The sequence below is a fragment of the Geotrypetes seraphini genome, chromosome 7 (genome assembly GCF_902459505.1).
Source record: "Geotrypetes seraphini chromosome 7, aGeoSer1.1, whole genome shotgun sequence".
NCBI classification, from domain to species: domain Eukaryota; kingdom Metazoa; phylum Chordata; class Amphibia; order Gymnophiona; family Dermophiidae; genus Geotrypetes; species Geotrypetes seraphini.
The window spans coordinates 130,789,197-130,812,752 of NC_047090.1; the positions used below are offsets into that span (position 1 = coordinate 130,789,197).

Here is a 23,556-nt window from a genome sequence, read left to right on the forward strand (position 1 = left end):
TATTAAACTGACTATGTGCTTTTGCAAGCTAGCACATATTATATATACTGTATTGATTTAAAGATTCTCTCTGAATACCAAATCAAATATATGAAGTGTACAGGACAGAGTTCAATACCTGTTCTATTGGAAAGTTTAAACGACACCATCTTGTCAGGAATGTTACACACGTTTCTTACAGAAGCAATGCAGCTATAATTCGCATAGTCCTGAGGTCGAAGGTTCTTTAGTTTCAAGATCTTTGTTTCACCCTATTCAGAGAGAAGAAGAAATGAAAGAGATGAGCATAACAGACACTGCACACTGTCAAATACAGTAATGTAACAGAAACACGATTAAACAGTTTCGTTTTACTCTCTTCAAGCTATCTATATCAGAAAAAAATGGCTAGACATGATTCAAAGGAAGACAAATCTATAAAAGGCAGGCAAACTGAACACAAATCCACCTTTATATTGTTATACTACTTTAAAGGTTTCCAACAAGGTCCATTTCATTACAAAAATGTCCTTACTGACACTGAGGGCTCCTTATACAAAGCTGCGCTAGGGCCTTAACGCGAAGAATAGCCCGCGCTAGCCGCTACCGCCTCCTTTTGAGCAGGCGGTAGATTTTCAGCTAGCGCACGCTAATCTGGTGCGTGCGTTAAGAACGCTAGCGCACCTTTGTAAAAGGAGCCCTGAGTGGAGCAAATTGGAATAAAGTGCCTACGGTATCTCAGACTCTCCTCCTTACAGGAAGAGTTCATTTGAAAGAGTATGCTTCCTTAAAGCTTTTTTAGCTTGTAATAACAAAGTACATAAACATATAGCCAATCTACACAGCCAAGACCTTGTACAATATGTACCATTCCAGTGACATGCGGTGAGGGCTTTCAGTGGATTCAGTGAATTCCCAGCTCTACAGCCTTGCTTTTTTAATTTTTATTATTTTTACTTTTTTTTGCTTGATGCAGTTTGATTTGTTGAGCAGGCAGCCTGTCAAACTGTATCAAACAAAAAGTAACCCCTCCCCCCCAAAAAAAAAAATAAAAAAATAGGGCTCTTGGGCTGAGGATTCTCTGAACCCCCTGAAGGCTCTGACAATACTGATCTGAATTTGACTGGCTGAGCAGCATCTGCACTGTTGCCTGCTCAACCAATCAAATTCAGAGCAGTGTCCTCAGGGCCTTTCGGGGGTGGGGCAAATCCCCTAAAGGTCCTGACCGCACGCCATTGTACCATTCCTACTTTAACATTTCATATTGGAAAAAAAAATATTCTTCCCACCTCCCCCCTCTGCCAGTTTCATCAAGAATTCAGCCTCTTTTCTAGTATATCATAACATCAAGTATGACATATAACATGAATATAGTCCCCCAATATTGCACAATGAATGCCGGTCCACCTAACCTAACCTTTAGTTTGTCTCTTGCAAAAACATTTTCCTCTGTCAGGGCTACTTTGTATTCTCTTGACTCTTTTTGCTCTAAATGACTCAATATTCCAGCTCTTGGTCTACTCCCTTTACTGTAGTAGTTAACAATAGTTAGCCATCTTGTGTTTTCCATGATAACAGGAATAGGTTTTTTTTCTCTGATACCTGGAATAGGTTCTTGTTTGTCACTTCTGAAGAAGACTACTCTCATCCCATCTGTTAGATCCAACTATAGACCAGTTTCAAATTTAATATACCGGTACTTATTCAAGCTTTTGGAAAAACTGGCTTTTCAACAGTTAATTCTTCATGTTGAGCAGTCTCATGGCCTATATCCATGCCAGTCAGGTTTCAGGACCTGGACACACCATAGAAACAATTCTGATGGTTCCTCTAAGTGAGCATTATAGTTTTCTTGACACTGGTTCAAGCAGGATTCAGTGCTGGCAGTCACTATTGATATATTCATGGTCAATGATTTAATTGATCATGACCTATTATTTGCCAGACTGACTTCTATTGGAATATGTAGTCTAGAACTATATTTATTATATTGCTTCATTAGCTAAATATGGAGCCTACTGGGTTAATGACTCCTTTTCTCAAGACCCTCCTACTTGGTTTGAAATGGAGTGTTTTCTATGCAAACCTCTACACATCTCATGCTTACTAACGATATCAATACCTAGACATTTGAGAAAGTATTCTCTGTTGAATTCAACGCAGCATGCTCTCCATCATTTAGATAATATAGCTGAGATCTCAATTAGTGTAAGCCCACTCATGTCTCTTTGGAATAATCCCAAAATCCAAAGCCATGGCAAATCCCTTTCATGGAAACGGTGGCAGCGAGCAGGTATATGGTTTGCTCATCAATTGTCTACTCTCAATACGTCAATTCCTTTTGATATACTCTGCTCCACATACCTGTTGCCTTCCTCTGCCTATTCACAGTGGATCTCACTTATTGAAGTGCTGTCTTCTGTGCATATACGGTATGACTTCATGTCTTCCAAAAACACTATTTACCATTGGTCTTTATGGTCTCTATCAAAAGGAAAAGCTATATCTTTTTTCTATAATATTCTGAGAGATCATTTATTCACTTTTTCATATCAATCTATGAAACACTGGGATAATATACTCACCATTCCGCTATCTGACATTGATTGGGAACTCTTTTGGTCTTCAACAAACTGCCCACTTCTATCTTCTAGAGTTTCACAATCAATGTTCTTTATTATGTGGAATGCAATATGGACCCCATTTCGCATGTGGAAAGCCAACTTAAAACTTGACTCTATTTGCTGGAACTGCTTGAAAGAGGAGGGAACTCTTGATCATATGTTTTTTCATTGTACTTTAGTCCGCTCTTTTTGGACCCAAATTTGGAATACCATACAATCTATCACTAACTGCTCAGAAGAAATTTCTATGGACATTATAATCCTTCGATCTCAACATCCCTGCTTCGCGCAATCAAAATGTCCTCCTAAACTCATTGATACCATGATTGTGACTGCTCTCATGCACATTTTGAAAAATTGGAAATCATTTTCATTATTAGATTATACGTTTTGGTGGAACTCACTATGTATGTATCATAGACTTGAATCATATGCATATGAGAGTAAAATCACACTCCGAATCTCCATGAATTTAAAAACAAGAAATCACCCTGATCATTTTTAGATTCATATGTATGCTCTGCTTTGTAGACACTCCTGTCTTCCCTTCCTTTTCTCTACCTTTCCTTTTCTTTCCTTTCTCTTTTTATTTTTACTCTGTCTTCTTTCATCTTTTTCTCATACAGTCTTCACAAACAACTCCATTACTCTGAGCTTTTCTTAATACTATGGTCCTTTATAATTAATTTTATATTTATAGATCATATATATACAAAATGTTATCTTATTCTTATGTATTTGAATTGCTCCTTGTATTTTTCAAAATACTCAATAAAAATTTATTGAACTTAAAAAAAAAAAAAAAGGAATATGTAGTCCAGCTCTTCAATGGTTCACCTCTTTTTTTATGATGACATACCTTCACGGTTTCTCTACCTTCCTGTTCCTCACTACCTGCCTTGAGGTGTTCTATGGGGATTGGTCCTGATCCCATTTTTGTTTAATATCTTTTTCAGCCTTCTGGCAATTGTAGTACAGGACTCAGGTCTCAGTGTGTTTTACTACATTTTAAACTTTATTTTAACTTCGATGTAATTTAAACTTTTACCCTTACCCCAGTCCCTTCCGTATCAAATTTGTCTATGTCTTGTCTAATACCTATGTTATTTATATACAGCCCCCTTTTGCTTTTTATTTTTAGCCTAATTTTTAGCATTGTAAACCAACCAGATACTAGTTGATGGTCGGTATATCAAATTGTGAATAAACTTGGAAATTTGGTACATGGACTCCAATAATCCAGACCTCGCCTAACTGCACTACTGCTTCACTGTTGCTACTAATTTGTTGAAAGAAAATAGACTCATCTTGAACCCAGTCAACATTTGCATCCTGGAACACTGATTATTTTATCTGCCCATCCGTTACATCCCTGCTACTTGGGTCTCATGACCATGGTGGACTCTCAAATAATTGGGTGCTATCAAGGACAAATCAGCTCTCATTAAAACCCCAATCTTCACCATTATAAAACATTGTTTATTTGCTCTGTGGCAGTTGAAGTAATCAAGGAAATGAAACATGGATTAATTTGGGTTGTCTGGAGACAAACCAGCTGATATTCAGAGTGATTTAAGTGGACAGGAGATTCTGGTCCACTTAAATCTCCTGGGACTCTCCAATCACCATTATTCAGTGGCACTTAAACAAGCAATGCTGCTCAATATTGGTTCTGACCACCCATTTAAAAAATGGGCAGGTCAGGGGCAATACAGGGGACAGAATGAGGAGGAGCCGGAGGTTATGGGGGTGCTGGCAATATTCAGTATCGGGACTTGCATAGCTAGTCTGGCTAAGTTAGAACAGCTCAAAAGAAGTCCTGAATAGACTAGTTAGGTATGCAGGTACCAATACTGAATATAAGCCGGGACCCAGATAACTTTTTTTCTGAAATCCTGCAATCCCCATCCTTAATACAGTCCCCTGCTTCCCTTCCCCTTGTCCTGCGAGAGTTACAACTCCCTCCCCAGGACTATCCCCCAACCCCTCTGTCCAGATAGGCTCCCTGGACTACCTTCCATCCCTGGTGGTTCAATGTGGGTGATTGGGAAAGGATCACAGCCCATTCACTTCTGCCCCTTGCAACTGCCTAAAGAAATGGCTTTCATGACCTTTCATGGTACTACATAAGAAGGCATGGTAGTCTAATTTCAAAACTTTGAACTTTATCTGATATATAATTGGGAGCCAGTGTTGAGCTGTCAACAAAGGGAACACCCAATCATACCTTTTGGCTCCCATCAGTGGTTTCACAACCATAATTTGTAAGAGCTGTAGATGTTTCAAGAGATTCATAGGCAAATCATTACACTAATCCATCCTGGACAAGAAAAGTGCACAGGCCAATATTTTTTGGTAAATTAGATCTAGCCAAAGCCTTACTGAGCGGATCTTCTGCAATACCCAGAAAGAAGACAAATCACTGCTGGAACTTGTGGTCATCAGGTAAAAAAGAAATGCAGATAAAGCCTGAAGTCACCACTTTCTCTCTCAAAATTTATAGGACTACCAAGAATCATTGAGACTTCCACTGCAACTGGGGCTTTCCTCACATACCACTACTAAGCACAATACTGGACAGGGCTCTGGGTTTCTGGCCCAGAAATATCTAAGAAAAAGGACCATTTAAATTAAATGATTAATTTATGGAGAATGCATGGTTGGGAGGACTGGATGGACCATTCAGATCTTTATCCCAGGACAAGCAGGCAGGTATTCTCACATATGGGTGACGTCATCGACGGAGCCCAGATGCGGACGCCTCTTTATCTGCTGTCATTTGTTATGTTACTATGTTACCACAGTGCTTCATATTTTGTGAGGTAAAAGGCTTGAGATCCACTCCACTACTACGTGCAAACAATAAGGAATCATACTTTCTGGCTCCCATCAGCAGTTTCACAGCCATGCTCTGGTGAATGAGGATAAATTAAAAGAGGATGATCAATTAAATCAATATTTGTATCTCATCAGCATATATAAATGGACTAAAACTCTTACACTGAATTTGAGTCATCAACGGTACCAGAAACACATTAAATAAAACAGCTTGGAAAAGAGAAGGCTGAGGGGAGATATGATTGAAGCCTACAAAATCCTGAGTGGAGTAGAATAAGTACAGTACAAGTGGATTGATTTTTCACTCCATCAAAAAGTACAAACACTAGGAGATACTCAAAATTGCAGGGAAAAACTTTTAAAACCAAAATAGGAGGAAATATTTTTTCACTCAGATAATAGTCAAGCTCTGGAACGCATTGCCAGAGGCTGTGGTAAAAGTAGATAGCATAGCTAGTTTTAAGAAAGGTTTGGAGATTTTCCTGGAGGAAAAGTCCATAGTCTGTTATTAAGACATGGGGAAGCCACTGCTTGCCCTAGATCGGTTGGTCTGACCCAGTAAGACTATTCTTATGTTCTTATGTTCTAGGAGCCAACAGAGATCCTTGTAACATGCCACAAGCTAACAGGCAAGATATAGACAGTCCTCCATCCACAGAAAGACTGTTCCTGTAACCAGCCATGTACCATTCCTGAGATACCAAGTTACAAGAGGCAATAAAGAAGCATCTGGTGACTGATTAAACCATAAACTAAAGATAGATCCAGAAAGACCAGTAGAGGTCTATAAAATACTGAGTGGAGTGGATCGGGCAGATTTGAATTACTTGTTTATTCTTTCCAAAAACACTAGGACTAGGGCACATGTAATGAAGTTACTAAGTAGTAGATTTTAAACAAACAGAGGAAATATTTCTTCACTCAACAAGTAATTAAAATCTGGAAATCATTGCCAGAGAATGTGTTGGAAGAAGTTAGATTAGCAGGGTTTAAAAAAGGTTTAGATAATTCCACAAGTCATTATTAAGTAAAAAAACAAATGTCTCAATCTGTCCTCTTTTTTTCTTGAACCATATGGCAACCTTACAATGAATGAGCCAAGATAAAAAGAAATAGATTATAGGCGGGGAAGAGTGAAAGGAGCAAGAGGGATCTGAGAGTGTATATCCTTTTGACTTGCTTTTGGAAAAGCAGTATAGTAAATCTAATAATAAACAAATAAATAGTTTGAGTCTAAGAATTATGTTTTCCTAGACCCAGAACAGTTTGAAGAATTTTTGGGGTGTAAGGTTTCCTCCTGTTTCTATAGCTGTATCTTCTCCAGTATTTGATAATGGGAAAAAAAATAATTCAAATCATAGTCAGCTGAGGTTAGGTTCCACCTTAGGAACCAGAACTCAAGAAAATGATTGAGGTGTCACTGAGAACAATACGCTGACATCGTCTGTATGGTGACAGCCATGAAAGCAAACAGAATGCTAGCAATCATTAGGAAAGGAATAGAAAATACGATAGAGAATACTATAATGCTTCTGTATTGTTCCGTGGTGTGACCTCATTTTGAGCATTGTGTGCAGTTCTGGTCATTGTATCTGAAAAGAGATTTACGGCTTCTTTTACAAAGCTGTGCTAGCGGCTGCACTGCGTTAACAGCCCCAAAGCCCATAGAGATTTAAAGGGCTTTGGGGCAGCAGCCCCAAAGAGGCCGTTTGTGGAATTAGAAAAAAGTTCAAAGAAGGGCCACTAAAATGATTAAAGGGATTGAACTCCTTCCATATGAAGAAAGACTTAAGAGCTTAGAGCTCTTCAGCATGGAAAATATATGGCTAAGGAGGGATAAGATTGAGGTCTACAAAATCATGAGTGATGTAGAATGGGTAAACATGAACCGATTGTTTATTTATTTCAAAAAGTACAGACTAGGGGAAACTCAATGAAATTAAGAGGGGGGAGGGGGGCTTGAATACCTTGAACACAGTTCTAAATCTTGTGACCAGGTCTCTTCAGCTTCTCCTGATCATTCTCCAGGTCCTCATTGACCCTCATTGGCCTTCCAGTCATCAGGCCATTGCCATTACCAGTCTTTCCGCTGGATGCCACCGTCCCAGCTGTTATGTTAAAGCCCAATTTCCATTATCTGTATTCATTATTTATATTTGGCCAAACAATATTTTTCATTATTTGTATTCGGCCAAATAGTAAAATATACTACACTTCTCCCACGGTATTCGCGGGGGATAGGGGCAGAGCCAGACCGCAAAGTGTGAAAAACCACAAATAACTTCTCATCTGGCTCTGAACCACCCCGCCTCCCTCCCGTCTTTCCCCCGGCATCCCGGCCTTACCTGGTGGTCTAGCGGGCTTTCGGGGTAGGAGTGAACTTCCTACCCTGCCCTGTGCAGATTGCCAATAGGAAATGACTGCGGTGAGTTCCCGTAGTCCCTCGAGGCTATGACGGGATCTCACGGCAGCCATTTCCTATTGGTGATCTACACGGGGCAGGAGTGTAGGAAGATTGATCCTGCCCAGAAAGCCCGCTAGACCACCAGGTAAGAAGTAATTTATAGCGCTACTAGACATTTTAAATCCTGTAGGGAAGCAGGAAGGCCCTAAACTATGCTTTTTTTTCCTCCCCCCCAAAAAAAATCACAGATAATCAAAACCATGAACTCCAAAACTGCGAATAGGGAGGGGTACTGTTTTTGGTACTGTTTTATTGGTAAAACATGCTTACTACAGTGTTTCATTTATATGTTTTTCCATGATGCCTATTGTGAAAGTATCATTCATGTTCTGATTACATTTATCATATTATGTTAAATGCTTCTATTTCTGATACTGTTTCATGTTAGTCCAAGAAAAAGTCTCTGCTTGTTTGGCTGACTTTGCTGCCTGGATGTCCTGTCGTTATCTGAAACTAAAGATGTCCAAGACGGAGCTGCTCCTCTTTCCTCCTAAACCCTCTGCTCCTAGTCCTCCTTTCTTCATCTCTGTAAATAATACTGTCATTGTTCCAGTCTCCTCCTCTCGCAACCTTGGAGTAGTCTTCAATTCTGACCTCTCATTTTCTACGTATATCCAAGAAGCTGCTAAGACCTGTCGCTTCTATCTCTTCAATATCACCAAAATTCGCCCCTTCCTCTCTGAGCACATTACCCAGACCCTTGCTCAAACTCTCGTAACCTCAAGCTTAGATTACTGCAATCTATACCTAACTGGTATCCCTCAGTGTCGCCAGTCCCCCTTGCAATCTGTGCAAAACTCTGCTGCGCAACTCATCTTCTACCAACCTTGCTACGCTCATGTCACCCCTCTCCTTAAGTCACTTCACTGGCTCCCTATCTGCCATCGCATACAGTTCAAGATCTTATTGCTGACCTACAAGTGTGTTCATTCTGCTGCCCCTCAATATCTCTCCTCGCTTCTCGCTCCTTATACACCTCCCAAAGAACTCCGTTCCTCAGATAAGTCACTTTTAACGTTACCCTTCTCCTTCACCTCCGATTCCAGACTTAGTTCCTTTCATCTAGCTGCCCCCTATGTCTGGAATAAATCACCCGTGTCACTTCCTTTGATTAAAAGCATACTGAAAACCCACCTTTTTGATATAGCAGTAGTATAATGTTTCATTCCTTAACCCTACTCCTCTGCCCTCCAACCTAGCCTGCTGAATAACCGTTCCCCTTAACTGTATCCATGACATCCTGTTTGTCTGTCTTGCTTGTTTAGATTGTAAGCTCTTTCGAGCAGGGACTGTTTTCTTACTCTTTGACTCTGTGCAGCTCTGGGTGCGTCTGGTTACGCTATAGAAATAATTAATAGCAGTAGTAGTCCTAAGTTTACCTCACTGATCACATTCATGCTTATTTTTGTTCATTTACTATTTATAATGTTAGCAAAATTTTAAGTTTCAAGTCAAGCTGTACATCGCCTTGGATGAATCTCTTCAGAAAAGTGGTTAATAAACTCCCAACAAATAAATAAATAGGGCCCTGCGTATACTGTCAAAAATATATTTAACATGTCCATTAATTTTTTATGCTCAATCACAGAGGTAACATTAATGTTTGATGTTATTAAAACTAACCCCCCCTTTACAAAGCCGCACTAGTGTTTTTAGCACCGGCCACGGTGGCAACAGCTCAGATGCTCAAAGGAATTCCACGAGTGTCAGAGCTGTTACCATGGCAGCCGGTGCTAAAAACCCTAGGAGGGGGGTAAAGGAATAAGATGTGGAGAAATAAATACAATCAAAATAGACAAAATAGTTTTGAGGAAAAAAGTGTTTTCTACATTTTATATCCCCATATCATCTCCTATTCAAATCAGTTTGAAAACTAAGGCATCTCACAAGAGAACACAGAATGAAGTAAAGGAAAAACTGTTTCCCGCATTTATTGAGTACCAGTGTGCATAATAATTATCCTCTGGTATCTTCCTATTCTACGTGTACTGAAAGCAAATGGGCTGGGACTCGATTGTGAAGAGCTGCTTCAAAAGCTCCAAACAAAACAGCCAAAACCAAAAATGAAATGAGGCCATTTGGTGACGATAGGTGTTTTCAATATTCCAGAGCTTTCATAAATAATTCTAGAATAATGATTTCAGAAAATTGTTCTTAAAATAAGCTGATAGTCTTCAAACAAAAATGTGTCAGTTGGAACTGGGCATAGATGAAAACTAAAGTGCGTAGTCTGTGATAAGACTAAGGGAAGCAGTGATATTGCTCTTAAGTTTAATCAAAGAAGGACTTATTTGGAGAAGAGAGTTGGTGAGGCTGTTCCAGGGGGCCAAATACGGCCATGCTTAAGAAAAATTACCTCTAGGTATATAAAGATTCTTTATGCTATATGAAAACCTTGAAAAATAAGCAAGGTTGAGGAGTCCAGAGGAGTCAGGGCGTATAGGTTAAAGATTTTTAATATTTAATAAAATATTAATATAAGTGTTAGGGCCCATTTACATATACACATTGGCATATGCATATAAAGTGATTTTAGAACAGATGCTACTTTTACATGTATGCTATGGTATACACAGATTTAAAGGAGGTATATTCTTAGTGGAACATGAAAGTATATGTGTATTTCATGTTTTAATGTATTTTAATCTGGGAAGTCATTTTATAAGGTATCTGTGACTTTTACATGTGTAAATAGCAGCAGTTAAGTGTAGTTGGCCTTTACATGTAAAAAGCTGTTTTATAATGCTGCTATCCATTCCAAGGAGATCTTTGTGGGTATGTTTCAGGTGAGCCAGAAAAATTTGCAAGTGTTCCAATTTTACAGTGGCAAAATAGACATACTTTTCAAATCTGAACATCTATATTAATATTTTGCTCAGAAACAGGAGTGTCTGTCAAATGCTCATTTAGATTGATGGAGGGAACAGTTGAGCTTACTTCTCTGGCGTTTAAAGCTACCTCAGAAGTTTTTTTTTTAAAGTGTTATTTTGCTTAGTTCAGAGTTTCCCAAACTGTGGGTCGGGATTCCAAATAGGGTCAATATCTTGGTGCATAGATGCATCATTTTTCTGCACTCTGGAAAGTCTCATGATTTCATTCACAAACACAAAAAGTTTAACAAACACCAGTTTAGTTCTTGTTCATCCACCTTTGTAAAATACAGCACTTATACATGTAGGCCTTCAGTACTGTAGCTCTTTTCGTGAATATGTCTGTTCCTTGAATATGTCTATTCCTGCTGAATGTGTCAACAATTACGTGTGCATTTTCTGGCATATATACAGTATATAGATATTTTATAAAAAGCTCTGCATTCAATGAGCCTTTCATAAAATACAAAGGAAACAGTGAAGGTCGTGACTTGGATGTCCATTTTCTCCCCATGCAATAACAGGCTTTACATAGGGCTCCTTTTACTAAGGTGAGCTAGCATTTTTAGCACACGCTAATCACGCGCTAAACGAAAAATACTAATGCAAGCTCTATTAACTCTTTCTGACCTCCTCTTATAAACTTGTCAATCCTTATTGATATATTCCCCTCACCCTATGCCCCCCCCAATTCACCAACACCACCATTCAATAAATATTACCAGCACTGATATCAGCTTAGCTAATGTTATATCACACCAGATAAATCTGGTGTTCTTCTCAATGCGCATACAGATACCCAGCTCAGGCCATGTTTCATTGATTCAAGGGCAGCATCAGGGGTTAATACAACTATAAAATAATAACAAAGTATAATCAATAAAATCATAATGGCAAGCATGCTTAAAACAAAAGCAAAATTAAAAAGCAATAATTGAAAAACAATATGAAGACAAAGGCACATATAAATGATACATGTAAAATACATGGAAGCTAAAAGTAAAATCAGAAGAATACATAGCACATAATAGTAAAACAAATTCAATTAAGAAGGCTACATGATTTCAAGAGGAACAAAAGGTACTTGTACAGGCAGTTATGTGGGACATTTCAAAGGACAAAATGAGAGTACTGTACATGCCTAGTTGGTATATAAAAACAGCATCACCAGCCAGGTTAAAAATAATTGAATGCTAAAAGTTAATCTGAGACAAAGCTCTAATATACTGTAGATCAAATTTTGAAAAAAAATGCAATGCAAAATTTCCAAAAGTCCTCCTTACCAGTAATTAACAGCTCTCCAGTCTGACTCTGCAGCAGCCAGCAGCATAACTGCCTAAACATAGATGCAAGTTCTCTTACTCACCGAGATCAAAGCAGCAAAAAGTATTTCAAAATCTAATAAAAACTAACAAAAATCAATTTAAACCATCACAAATTAGCAGAATAAGCTTAAAAGCGCCTATACATGATAAAAAAAGAAGAAAAAAAGACCCATGGCATCCCAAAAATATCACAAAAAATTTTGATAAAAGATGGTCTCAAATGTGAATAAAAACCATAGCAACTAATAGATCATGAAGCAGGAGAACTTAAAACAAAAATGTGTTTAAAATCGCGATTTAAAAAGTGCAATTCAATGATGTCATCACATGATTTGCATAAGATTAAGAGTCAAAAAAGTGAGGGTGGAACAAACATACACCAACCGGGAAAATATCCAGAAAATTACATAGTTGAGGAAATCCTCCCCAAAAAGTCTTTAACTTGACCTGACACGGTCTTTGTTTTGGTTCAGAAAAGCCTGCCTCAGGGGAACATACAATATTGGGTAGGAAGGGTTCTTGCAACCTAAGAGGAAATCACTGGCACAATACATCAGTGATAAAGAGTGGAGCAGAAGATTTGCTTAACAGTAACAGCTGTTTCCTCACAATGAAGAGAACAGGTCTTCTATCACTAGAAAGCCTTCATGCATCTACAAGATCATCAGCACAAGCTCTTAGCACCACTATTGAATGACAACCTTGTCCATATATGTGCTCCTCCTGTCATGCTGCTTGCACAGACTATAAACTGTCATTAAACTGAGCTCTGAGTAGCCTTGCCAAAGCAAACCAAATAAATAAAAGATAAAACCTGAATGAATAAATGGACCATAAATAAAAATGAATAAACACATATATATATATATATATATATGGGAAAAACATATATATATATATGGGAAAAAAATCTCAAATGGAAGGGGATAATCTAACCTTCATTTTGTCCATTTGAGATTTCTATAATATATTTTTTTATGTATTCATTCATTTATATTTAGTTGAATAGTTATTTATTTGCATAGTTATTTATTTATTCATGTTTTATTTATTTATTTATTTATAAAGCAGACCAGCTTATTTTTCTTTAACATGATTGCTGTTTTGAAATAGTCTATTTCTGACTCTTAAGGACTAACAGTTTTAGGTGAGTTCTGGAGTATTTCTCCCATAGTGTGTACATGCAATAAAGATGAATACATGAGTGGAGCATAGGTGAGACATGGGCGGGGTTCCCAGTTACATGAATAATTTACAGACCACTGTAAGAAACGTGTCTCTGCCTAATTTACACACGTCTATAGCTCATGTGATTGCAAGTGTGTAAATGTTATGCGCATCAATACCAGGTTAGACTAATATTCCTATAATTGAACTTGGGTGCCCAGGTGCCATTACGAATAGACACCGACCACATATGCTCAGGGCACGTCGTAAATGAAGGTGCCCAGTTGTAGAATTGCGCCATAGGTCTTGTACCTTTTCCTTTTGATGCCAGCATGATTGTACTCATCACTGTACTGTAGATCAGATCGACTAAGGCTTTTCCTAAAACCTACATTTTTAGGAAAAGACCTTGATGAATCGGGCTGTAGATGTGCAGTTTTATTTTATTTGTATCTTGTGCCTTTGTACCTTTTTAGATTTATCTGTTGATGTTTATATACGATGGCTGTACCGAAAGTAATACAAAAGTGGACATAACTTTTTTTTTCAACTGACGTAGGTCGTTCAAATTGCACATGTTGGTAGAGTATCTCTTCCTCTATACAAAGGTAGTACTGAACATAATCTCCATCACAAGCGATGCACCCAACTCTCAAACCCTGTTTGAAAAAATTCAAGTGTGCAGTGTCATACCCACTTTTCACAGACAATTTCACCTCATCTGTGTCATCAGATTGTTTTTCTTGAAGACTGTCCTTCATTGGACTGAACAGGTGGAAGTCAGGGGGCACCAGATATGGACTGTATGGTGGATGGGGGACCACTGACCAACCCAATTTGCTGATCACCTGATTTGTTGCCAAAAATGTGTATGGTCATACATTGTTATGGTGAATGTGGACCATTTCCAGATTCTTGTTCAGTCTCTTCCTCCTAATGGCTTCTCTAAGCTTCTTGAGTGTCTCAGTTGTTTCGCTCACTGGTCACAGTATAGCCATGTTTCAGAAAATCAAGGAGAATGGTGCCCTTGTCATAGCTACAAAAATAATCACCATGACTTTCTGTGCTGATTGCTGGCTCTTGAACTTAGGCCCTGGAGAAGAGGTGTGACATCATTCTATGGACTAATTCTTCATTTCTGGATCATATAGATATGCCCAATTTTCATCGTCTGTCACCAGATCGGAAAAAAAGTGTCTTAATTGGCTTCAGACGCTTCCAGGAGATCACAGCAGACTTCCACCCTTCTCTCATTCAAATCAGGTGTCAACTGCTGAGGTATCCACTTTGCACACACTTTCCGATACCCTAAGCCTTCCACCACCTTCTGTATGGCATTGTGACCACAGTCCAGTTGTGCAGCATGGTCATGGATTGTGACCTGTCTGTCTGCTTTAATCAATCCATCTACTTGCTGATGATTCATGTCAGTGGTCGCAGTTTTGTCCTCAGTGCTGGTTTCCTCTTCTTTAAAACTTCTTAATCCAGTACCTTCTTGAAGTTTTGGGGGTTTCGGAAGATTCGTAACCCCCCTTATCACAAATGTATTATTTACCTAATAAAAATTAATCTTAAAAAAGGTCCTCAGACCAAGAATTATTGAATGTATCAGAGCTATTGGAGAAATCAGATAAATAGGCAGCAGTGCCAAGTACTTTGATTATATCTGTAGCTCCTTCTATTGATAAAGTTTGGTTGCTAAAACTTTTCTTTAAAAATAGACAGAAAAAATTTATGGGATTTAAAATACAGATATTCCCTGATCTCTCACGGGAGACTCAAAAGTGTCGCCGAGAATTTCTCTTGATGAAACCAGGGGTTGTATCTTTAGGTGCCACAATTTACTTAACTTCAATAACACCGGCTTTTCATAGACTGGTTACAAATTGTGACACCAATATAATCAATCCAGTCTTCCTATTTTGTCTTTTTTTTTCTTTTGATATGATCCTCAGAGGGCTAAAGAACCCGTTTGGTTTATGTGAAACAAATCACAATAATCCGATTGTCATAGGATCATTATTTTATACTTTTTGTATATTTTATATATATAATTTACCAACTTTTTTTCATATTATGTTGAATTTTATAAATACTTATCTTTTCTTATCATATATAGTTGAATATTGGGAGCACCTCTACCAACACGCACATGTTTCAAGAAAACATCTAATTCTTAAACATTGGCATATAATACAACTATTAAAAGATATGCCTGAGTGCCCAATATTTGCATATCAGAGACACCTTAACATAGGTGAAATTATTCATAGCCCAATTACATCTGGTCAATATGGACATCATGAAGCGTGTGGGCATTGCCAGTGGTGTTCTCTTACTATGTCGGGCAAACTATGGATACATCCACAAACAGGAGAAGAAATCTATTCACGAAGAACAATGAATGTCATATATATTATTCAATGCCCATGTACAAAGGTTTATGTGGGCAGAACTTATAGATCGGTCAAAATATGGCTGAATGAGCATAAATCTAGAGTTAATACTGAGACAGATATAGCCCCAATATTAAACCATTGGAAACTTATGAACCATACTTGGCAGGATATAAAATGGCGTATCACTGATACTGTACAAGTAGGGAGGGAGGGTGGAAACTATAAAAAAGCTTTGAATATTAAAGAACAAAAATGGATTTATTCTTTGAATACCTTGGTCCCAAATGGTCTGAATGAAGAAATCGATTGGATGTCTTTAGTTTAATAGGTTCTTTAACATTGTTGCCATCTCAGGTCTGTTCTCGTTGTCCTTCGGGAGATATCTGCCCCCTCCATGTAATCACTTCCGGTTTAAAGTTGTGTTAAAAACCGGATCTGACAACAGACGCTAACACAATGTGATATTCTATGGAGAGGAGCGGCAGCTTTGAAATAAGTTATTACATTTTAAATAAAATTAAGATAAGAGTGATGTCCTGGTTAGAAACTATGGTATAGTAGAATTTAAATAAATTAAGTATGAAGGATTGATGTTCTCAGTGGTTAAAACCGTTTAATTTAGATTATCTGTGGGAGCCTCAACCCTGATGAAAAGTATTCTTGAAACATGCACGTGTTGGTAAAGGCGCTCCCAATATTCAACTAAAATTCAACATAATATGAAAAAAAGTTAGTAAATTATATATATATAAAATATTCAAAAAGTATAAAATAACGATCCTATGACGATTGGGTTATTGTGATTTGTTTCACATAAACCAAACGGGTTCTTTAGCCCTCTGAGGATCATATAAAAAAAAAAAAAGACAAAATAGGAAGACTGGATTGATTGGTGTCACATTTTACTTAACAGCATCCTTGTAAGTGTATAGTGCATCACCGCGCTGTTAAATATGTTTTCTTTGAGCCTACCCAGTTGACTTCTTTTTTAGCCTTATCCCATTTGGAAGTAGAAAAATCTTAAGCCCTAAGGATTAAAGAATTTAACTCCTGTACTCAGCCTTATAGCCATTATCATGTATTAAAATGTACATTTAGTTCATTTTTTCTTCTTATCTCTCGCCAATTGTAACATCTTGGATCTTTTAATTGAGGATTTGAGCTAATTAGCTAAGATTTATTTTTAATGTTATTGTATGAATTTCTTGATGTATATATAGTAGCCAATCTTGCTTTCTGTACTAGTTATTCTTGGTTGTTTGATTTGAAAATCAATAAATATATAAATAATATAAAATAAAAAACTTCTTCATCCATCTGTGCACATTGCTTTTGTCAATGGTGCCATCTCCATAACTATTCTATAGCCTTCTGTGGATGTCGGAGAGCCTGCACCCCCTCATTCATCAAGAACTCAATGACGACACATTGCTTCTGATTGGAATCCATTATTAACCTGCAACAAAGAAAAATATTATGAAACATCTTTATAGAGGATGTGTTATTCTAGCAACATGTGCAATTAGAACAACCTATATCAGTTAAGAAAAAAATTTTGCATTACGTTCGGTATATCCCTCCTACTACCTATCTTCAGGGCACCTTGTAAATGGGAGTGCCCAGTTGTAGAATTGCCCCTTTAGTTCTACCTTTTCCTTTTGATGCCAACATGGTTGTACCCATCACTGTGGACCAGATTGACTAAGGCTGAATCAGGCTGTAGATGTGCTGTTTTATTTTGTTGGCACCTTGTGCATTTTTACTTTTTCAAATTTATCTGTTGATGTTTATATACAATATTCTCTTATTACTATACTTATTTGGTGGGGTTTCCTGCATGCATTATAATCTTCTGTAGACTCTTTTACAATAAACTGAGTTATTAAACACATTGTTCATATCCATGCTGAATAATTTGCATAACTACTGTCTAATAATAGATTTTCCAAGAACGCCTGTTTTAAAAGGAAAACATCATATCTTTCTCTTGGATTAGGTTCTATGGCTTTCTACTTAGCAATGAATATTTATTTATTTAAGCATTTATATACCACTTATAGTCTAAGTCAGGGGTGTCCAATGTCGGTCCTCGAGGGCCGCAGTCCAGTCGGGTTTTCAGGATTTCCCCAATGAATATGCATGAGATCTATTTGCATGCACTGCTTTCAATGCATATTCATTGGGGAAAACCTGAAAACCCGACTGGATTGCGGCCCTCGAGGACAGACATTGGACACCCCTGGTCTAAGTGGTTTACATTCAGGTACTCAAGCATTTTTCCCTATGTTACTTAGAGTGCCCGACAGTTGACACAGCAGCATCAAAACTGCTGAAATGTAATTTTATTTGTAGGGATGGCCAGTCGGAGAAATTTTGTTTTATGTTGTTTCCAATGTTGTTTTTGGGAACGTTTGCTTCATTTGTTTACAGTGGTCCACTGATTTTGTCAGTCATTGAAAGATGATGCACCCTTTCTGCGAGTGCATACTATGGGGGAAATTCTGTATATGGTGTCCCCCCCCCAAAAAAAAATCGCTTAGTGCTATTCTATAAACTGCGCCTAAAGTTAGGTACGGTTTATAGAACAGCAGTTAGGCCGTGATTCTGCAAAGTGCGTCCCGATTGTAGGCAGCTGTAGGTGTCCTACAGCTGTCTAATCCACCAATCAGGAGGTACGTTTTCTAAAAAAATGCTCCCCAGGCAGGCCGCCTATATTGAAGGCACCTTCGGGAGCCTTAGGTGAACCTAGGCGGCCCTTGGCATCTCCCTAGAAGAGCAGGAGGTGCTTACAATGTAGGCCAGCAAAACACTGGTCTACGTGGTAAGTAGACGCGGCCGCTATACTTAATCGCGACAAGAGATCTCCCTGCCACAATCAGTATAGTGGCCGTGGCTATGGCCGCAAGTTTCCCCTCTCTCCCCCCGATGATCGTGGCAGAAGGGTGTCAAACCCCCCTTGCCCACAGAATCCCACGATCGCCGGCAGGAAGGTGCTCAACCCTTCCTGCTGGTAGGCCCCCCCCCCCAAGATTGCCAGCAGGCGGGTACCCAATTCCCCTGCCAGACCCCCCCATCAAAACGTCCCAACCCCCCTCCATGAAACCCCTCACCCCGGAACCCCCACCCTTGGGCTTACCTGCAAGTTGGCCGGACGGGTCCTCGCACCTTCCTGCTGGCGATCATGGGGTTCTGTGGGCAGGATGAGTTGGGCACCCTCCTGCTGCAATCGTTGGGGGTAGGGTGGGGGGGGGGTCTACCGGCAAGAAGGGTTGAGCACCTTTCTGCTGGCATTCGTTGGGTTCTGTGGGCAGGAGGGGTTAGGCACTCTTCTGCCACGATCGTTGGGGGGGGAGAGAGGGGAAACTGGCGGCCGTAGCCGCGGCCACTATACTAATTGCGGCAGGAAGATCCCTTGCCGTGATTAAGTATAGCGGCTGCATCTAAAGTAATCTGATTCTGTACCCAGCGTCTGCAACATGGACGTTGGTTACAGAATCGGGTTTAGTTTGGGCGAGTGTAGGCCCGATTCTGTGTAGGACGCCCAGGATGGGCGTCCTATACAGAATTCAGGCCTTAATGTCCGGATCCATGACTCAATTTAGGCACAGCCATTAACCCCAACTAAAACCTAGTGTAAGTCACCTTGTCTAACAGGCAAAGATCAGGCATATTCTATAAGAGTGTGAGTCAATTTTCAGATTTACGACGACTCACCCATGCCTCTCTCATGGCCATGAGCCCCTTTCAGTTTCCTGCACTAGAATTCATGCACACCTCTTTATAGAATACACTTATAGAATCATGCCTAGCAGTGCTTAAGCAAACTTAGGAACATAAGAATAGCCTTACTGGGTCAGACCAATGGTAAATTAAGTCCAGTAGCCCGTTCTCACGGTGGCCAATCCAGGTCCCTAGAACCTGGGCAAAACCCAAGGAGTAGCTACATTCCATGCCACCAATTCAGGCCAAGCAGTGGATTCCCCCATGCCTCTCTCAATAACAGATTATGGACTTTTCCTCCAGGAAATTGTCCAAATCTTTCTTAGGCATTGCTCTGAGCCATAGAGGTAGGCACCAGTACATTTGGCCAGATTTCATCTGGCCTAATTTACCTTTCACACACTTAGCGATGCCTAAGTTTACCATGCCTATTCTCCACCCCTAACCAAGCTACTTTTCAGGTAAGTGTTGGAGGGCACCTCAAAGCATCACTGGGCAATGCACAGAATTCCGTGTTCAACTTTTACCCCATCCCCTTTTAGTATACTGTGGCACGCAGTTGCGATACACTGCCCTTGCTGCTTCTTCTTGAGGAGGCACAACTTGAGCTGCACTAAATGCACAAGTGACAGTGTGCAGTCCATGCCCATTTTCTGCCCATCATCCACCTAAAACAGCATGTAGATAATGGATGAAATAGCATGCACTCTCTGCTTTGCCATGCAATTTAGTAACAGGGCCCCATGTTGGCATGTTATGAAAAAAAAAAAAGTTCCATTTCTAATAGGGGTATGTTATTTTGATCAAGCCTTGGGGGGGGGGATAAAAAAAATAGAAATTTCATATAGACATACAAAATGTATTCGCAAATATCAAACTGAAAATGCTACACACACTATTCCTCCTAAAATGGAAAAAAAAGAAGGTTCAAAATAGAGTTACCAGATTTTATGTTAGTAAAATCCAGACCCCTAGCCCCACCCTAGGCCCGCACAGTTCCACCCATCCCCACCCCATTACACCCCAGCTCTGCCTTCAGCCCCACCCCCGCTGCCTGTTCATTGGGCAGAAAGGCATCCGCGCATGCGCGGATGCCCCCTCCAGACGCAATTTCTTTTTAAAACCCGGACAAAGTGCCAGGTTTTGAAAAGCCATCCAGACCCCCAGAAATAATAAAAGAACAAGAGGGCATTCAGAAAAGTTGAAAGGGGACAGATTCAAAACGAATGCTAGGAAGTTCTTCTTTACCCAACGTGTGGTGGACATCTGGAATGCGCTTCCAGAGTGCGTAATAGGGCAGAGTACGGTATTGGGGTTCAAGAAAGGATTGGACAATTTACTGCTGGAAAAGGGGATAGAGGGGTATAGATAGAGGATTACTGCACAGGTCCTGGACCTGTTGTGCCGCCGCGTGAGCGGACTGCTGGGCACGATGGACCTCAGGTCTGACCCAGCAGAGGCATTGCTTATGTTCTTTATGTCTGGGGAAATTCAGACATCTGGTAACCCTATTCACAAATCATTTTTGATGCCATACCATCCTTTACCCCCTCCCCCCCTTTTTACAAAAGCATAACGCAGTTTTTAGCACCAGACGCAGGGTTGATGTGAGCAGTGTCTATTAGTTCCTGATATGCAGGAGAGGGAGATGCTGGGAATTTTCAGCTGATAGAGCTTAGGGATCCCTGTCAGCCAAATCATAGGCATGCAGATAGTGAATGGGCTTAAACCCAACCACCCCAAGTAGGGTTATTGCATTTTTGAAGTCAAAAAGGTCACCCACCCCACCCCACCCCTGCTCCATCCTGACCCAACCCCAAGCCCATCCCATAGTCCTACCTTACCCCACCCCCACTTCTTACCAGTCTCACCCTTACCCTGTTCCCCCCAACAACCTTTCACCAGTCTCACACCTGCCCCTTCCCCCTTTCCTTAATCCCCTTCCCATCTTCTCTACCCTTTTGGTGATTCTCTCTTTCCCTCTCCCCAACCACCCCCCCATGGGTACTTCCCTCTCTCTTACACCCTCCATCCCCCCCCACAGGTGCTTTTCTCTCTCTCTCTCCACAAATCTCCTTACCCATGGGTTCTTCTCTCTTCTTTTTCTCCCTCCAATCCCCCCTGTGGGATGGTGCTTCTCTCTCTCTCCCTCTGGCTCTCCCCTGTCCTCCACTTAATTCTATGCTGAATCTTTGGGCAGTCTGGCAGCAGCAGCAAGGTGAGCCTGCTGTCATCAGAGTGCCCCAGAATCCTTCTCTCTGGAGTGTCCCACCTACACAGGAACAGAAGTTGCTCCAGAGAGAAGGTTTCTGGGGCAGAGCAATGGCAGCAGGCTCACCTCACTGCTGCTGTTGGCCGGCTTGAAGATTACATTTCAGTAGAGCCAGTGGTAGGTTGGGAACAGGGAAGAATACTGTCTGGACACCAGGACAGTCCTCTAAAAGAGGACATATCCAGGTAAATATGGACATCTGGTAACCCTAACTCCGAGGTTACAATAACAACATGGATGAAAGACCACAAACTAAAACTAAATCCGGACAAAACAAACTTCATCCTACTTGAAAATAACAAAGCCCCAACTGTAACAAACCTTGTCATAAACTCTACAATATACCACTTCCAACCCACTTTAAAATTCCTGGGAGTGCTAATAGACAGAGGCTGTACAATGTAGCCACAAATCAACAAAACAATTAAAAAAAATCATTCGCAGTCATGAGAAACCTGAGGCAAGTCAGAAAATTCTTCGACAGAAAACAATTTCAACTCTTGGTACAATCCCTAATACCAGGTCTAATAGACTACTGCAACACAGTATATCTCCCATGAATAGCAACCATGATAAAACAACTACAAACAATACAAAACACAGCCATAAGACTGATCTACTCACTGAAGAAATGTGACCACATCACAGAGGCATACCACGACTCACATTGGCTCCCAATACAAGCGAGAATACACTTCAAATTTTACTGCCTACTATTTAAAGCAATAAACGGAGACAGCCCAGCCTATTGGAAAAATCGACTAGTTCAAGCCATCTCAACCAGACATAGGAGAACCCACACACCCTCCAACCAAAAACGTCAAAAGAAAAAAACTGTACGACAACCTCCTAGCCACTCAAGCTGCAACACTCGACCCACAACTCTACATCCTATTGACCACGACCACAGACTACCGACTACCAAACCTTCAAAAAAGAAATAAAAACCCTTATATTAAAAAAAACACATAAAACCGAACTAACACAATCAGAAATGTCCCAAGCATCACCTGCATCACCTACAACTACTACATATGAACTTCCAATATCATGACAACTCAGTTGTAATCTTTAACAACTCAAAGAAATGTACAAACTACTCCCTAAATACTTCTAATCTCTGGACAAGGTAATGGCGGAATAGAAATCCCTAATGTAATGTACTCCACAGATTTCAACAGTAAGATGCATAGTAACTCAAAGCTATAACTTTATGGGGTAATGTTTTCAAAAAGCTGCATCAGTGAAAAGGGAATGATACTTGTTAGGTGAACTTTATCAGGTTTTCAAAGGGAGACTTTTATTAAAACTTAACAAATGTTATCTGCCACAGCACCCATTTTATTCCTATGGGGCTACTGCAGGTAACATGGGCCATTCTTACATCAAACACCTAAAAATGAAAGTAAGTCCTTACTTTCACTTTGAATATAAAATGATGCACACACATTTTCACTTGCTATTTGATATGCACATATTTTGCTTGAAAGTGAAGGGGAAGCAACCGGCAAGGGAGGAAGTGGGGCCATTGGATGATGGAGACAAAAAGGGAGTGGTAAAGGAGGAAAAAGAGATAGCTGACAGGTTAAATAAGTTCTTCACGTCAGTCTTCACGAGGGAGGACACATCCAATATTCCAGAACCGGAGGACATCGTAAATGGGGATCGGGATGAAAAGCTGGTCCAACTAGAGGTAAGCCAAGAGGATGTCCTCAGGCAGATAGACAGACTAAAGAGCGACAAATCGCCAGGTCCGGATGGCATTCACCCAAGGGTACTCAAGGAACGAAATAGCAGAGCCACTTCGCCAAATATGTAACCTATCCTTAAAAACTGGAGAGATCCCGGAGGACTGGAAAATTGCAAATGTCACGCCCATCTTCAAGAAGGGTTCAAGG

The 23,556-nt window shown here is 40.0% G+C and overlaps 1 protein-coding gene across 3 annotated transcripts in view; it reads right to left on the reverse strand.

Moving 5' to 3' along the window:
- Nucleotides 1–23,556, reverse strand: part of MDGA2 (MAM domain containing glycosylphosphatidylinositol anchor 2) — a 1,122,977-nt gene that overhangs the window by 368,731 nt on the left and 730,690 nt on the right. For all 3 annotated transcript variants that reach the window (XM_033952215.1, XM_033952214.1, XM_033952216.1), the window contains exon 5: nucleotides 119–251. In XM_033952215.1, coding sequence (XP_033808106.1) covers nucleotides 119–251 — 133 coding nt within the window. The remainder of the gene's footprint in view (nucleotides 1–118; nucleotides 252–23,556) is intronic.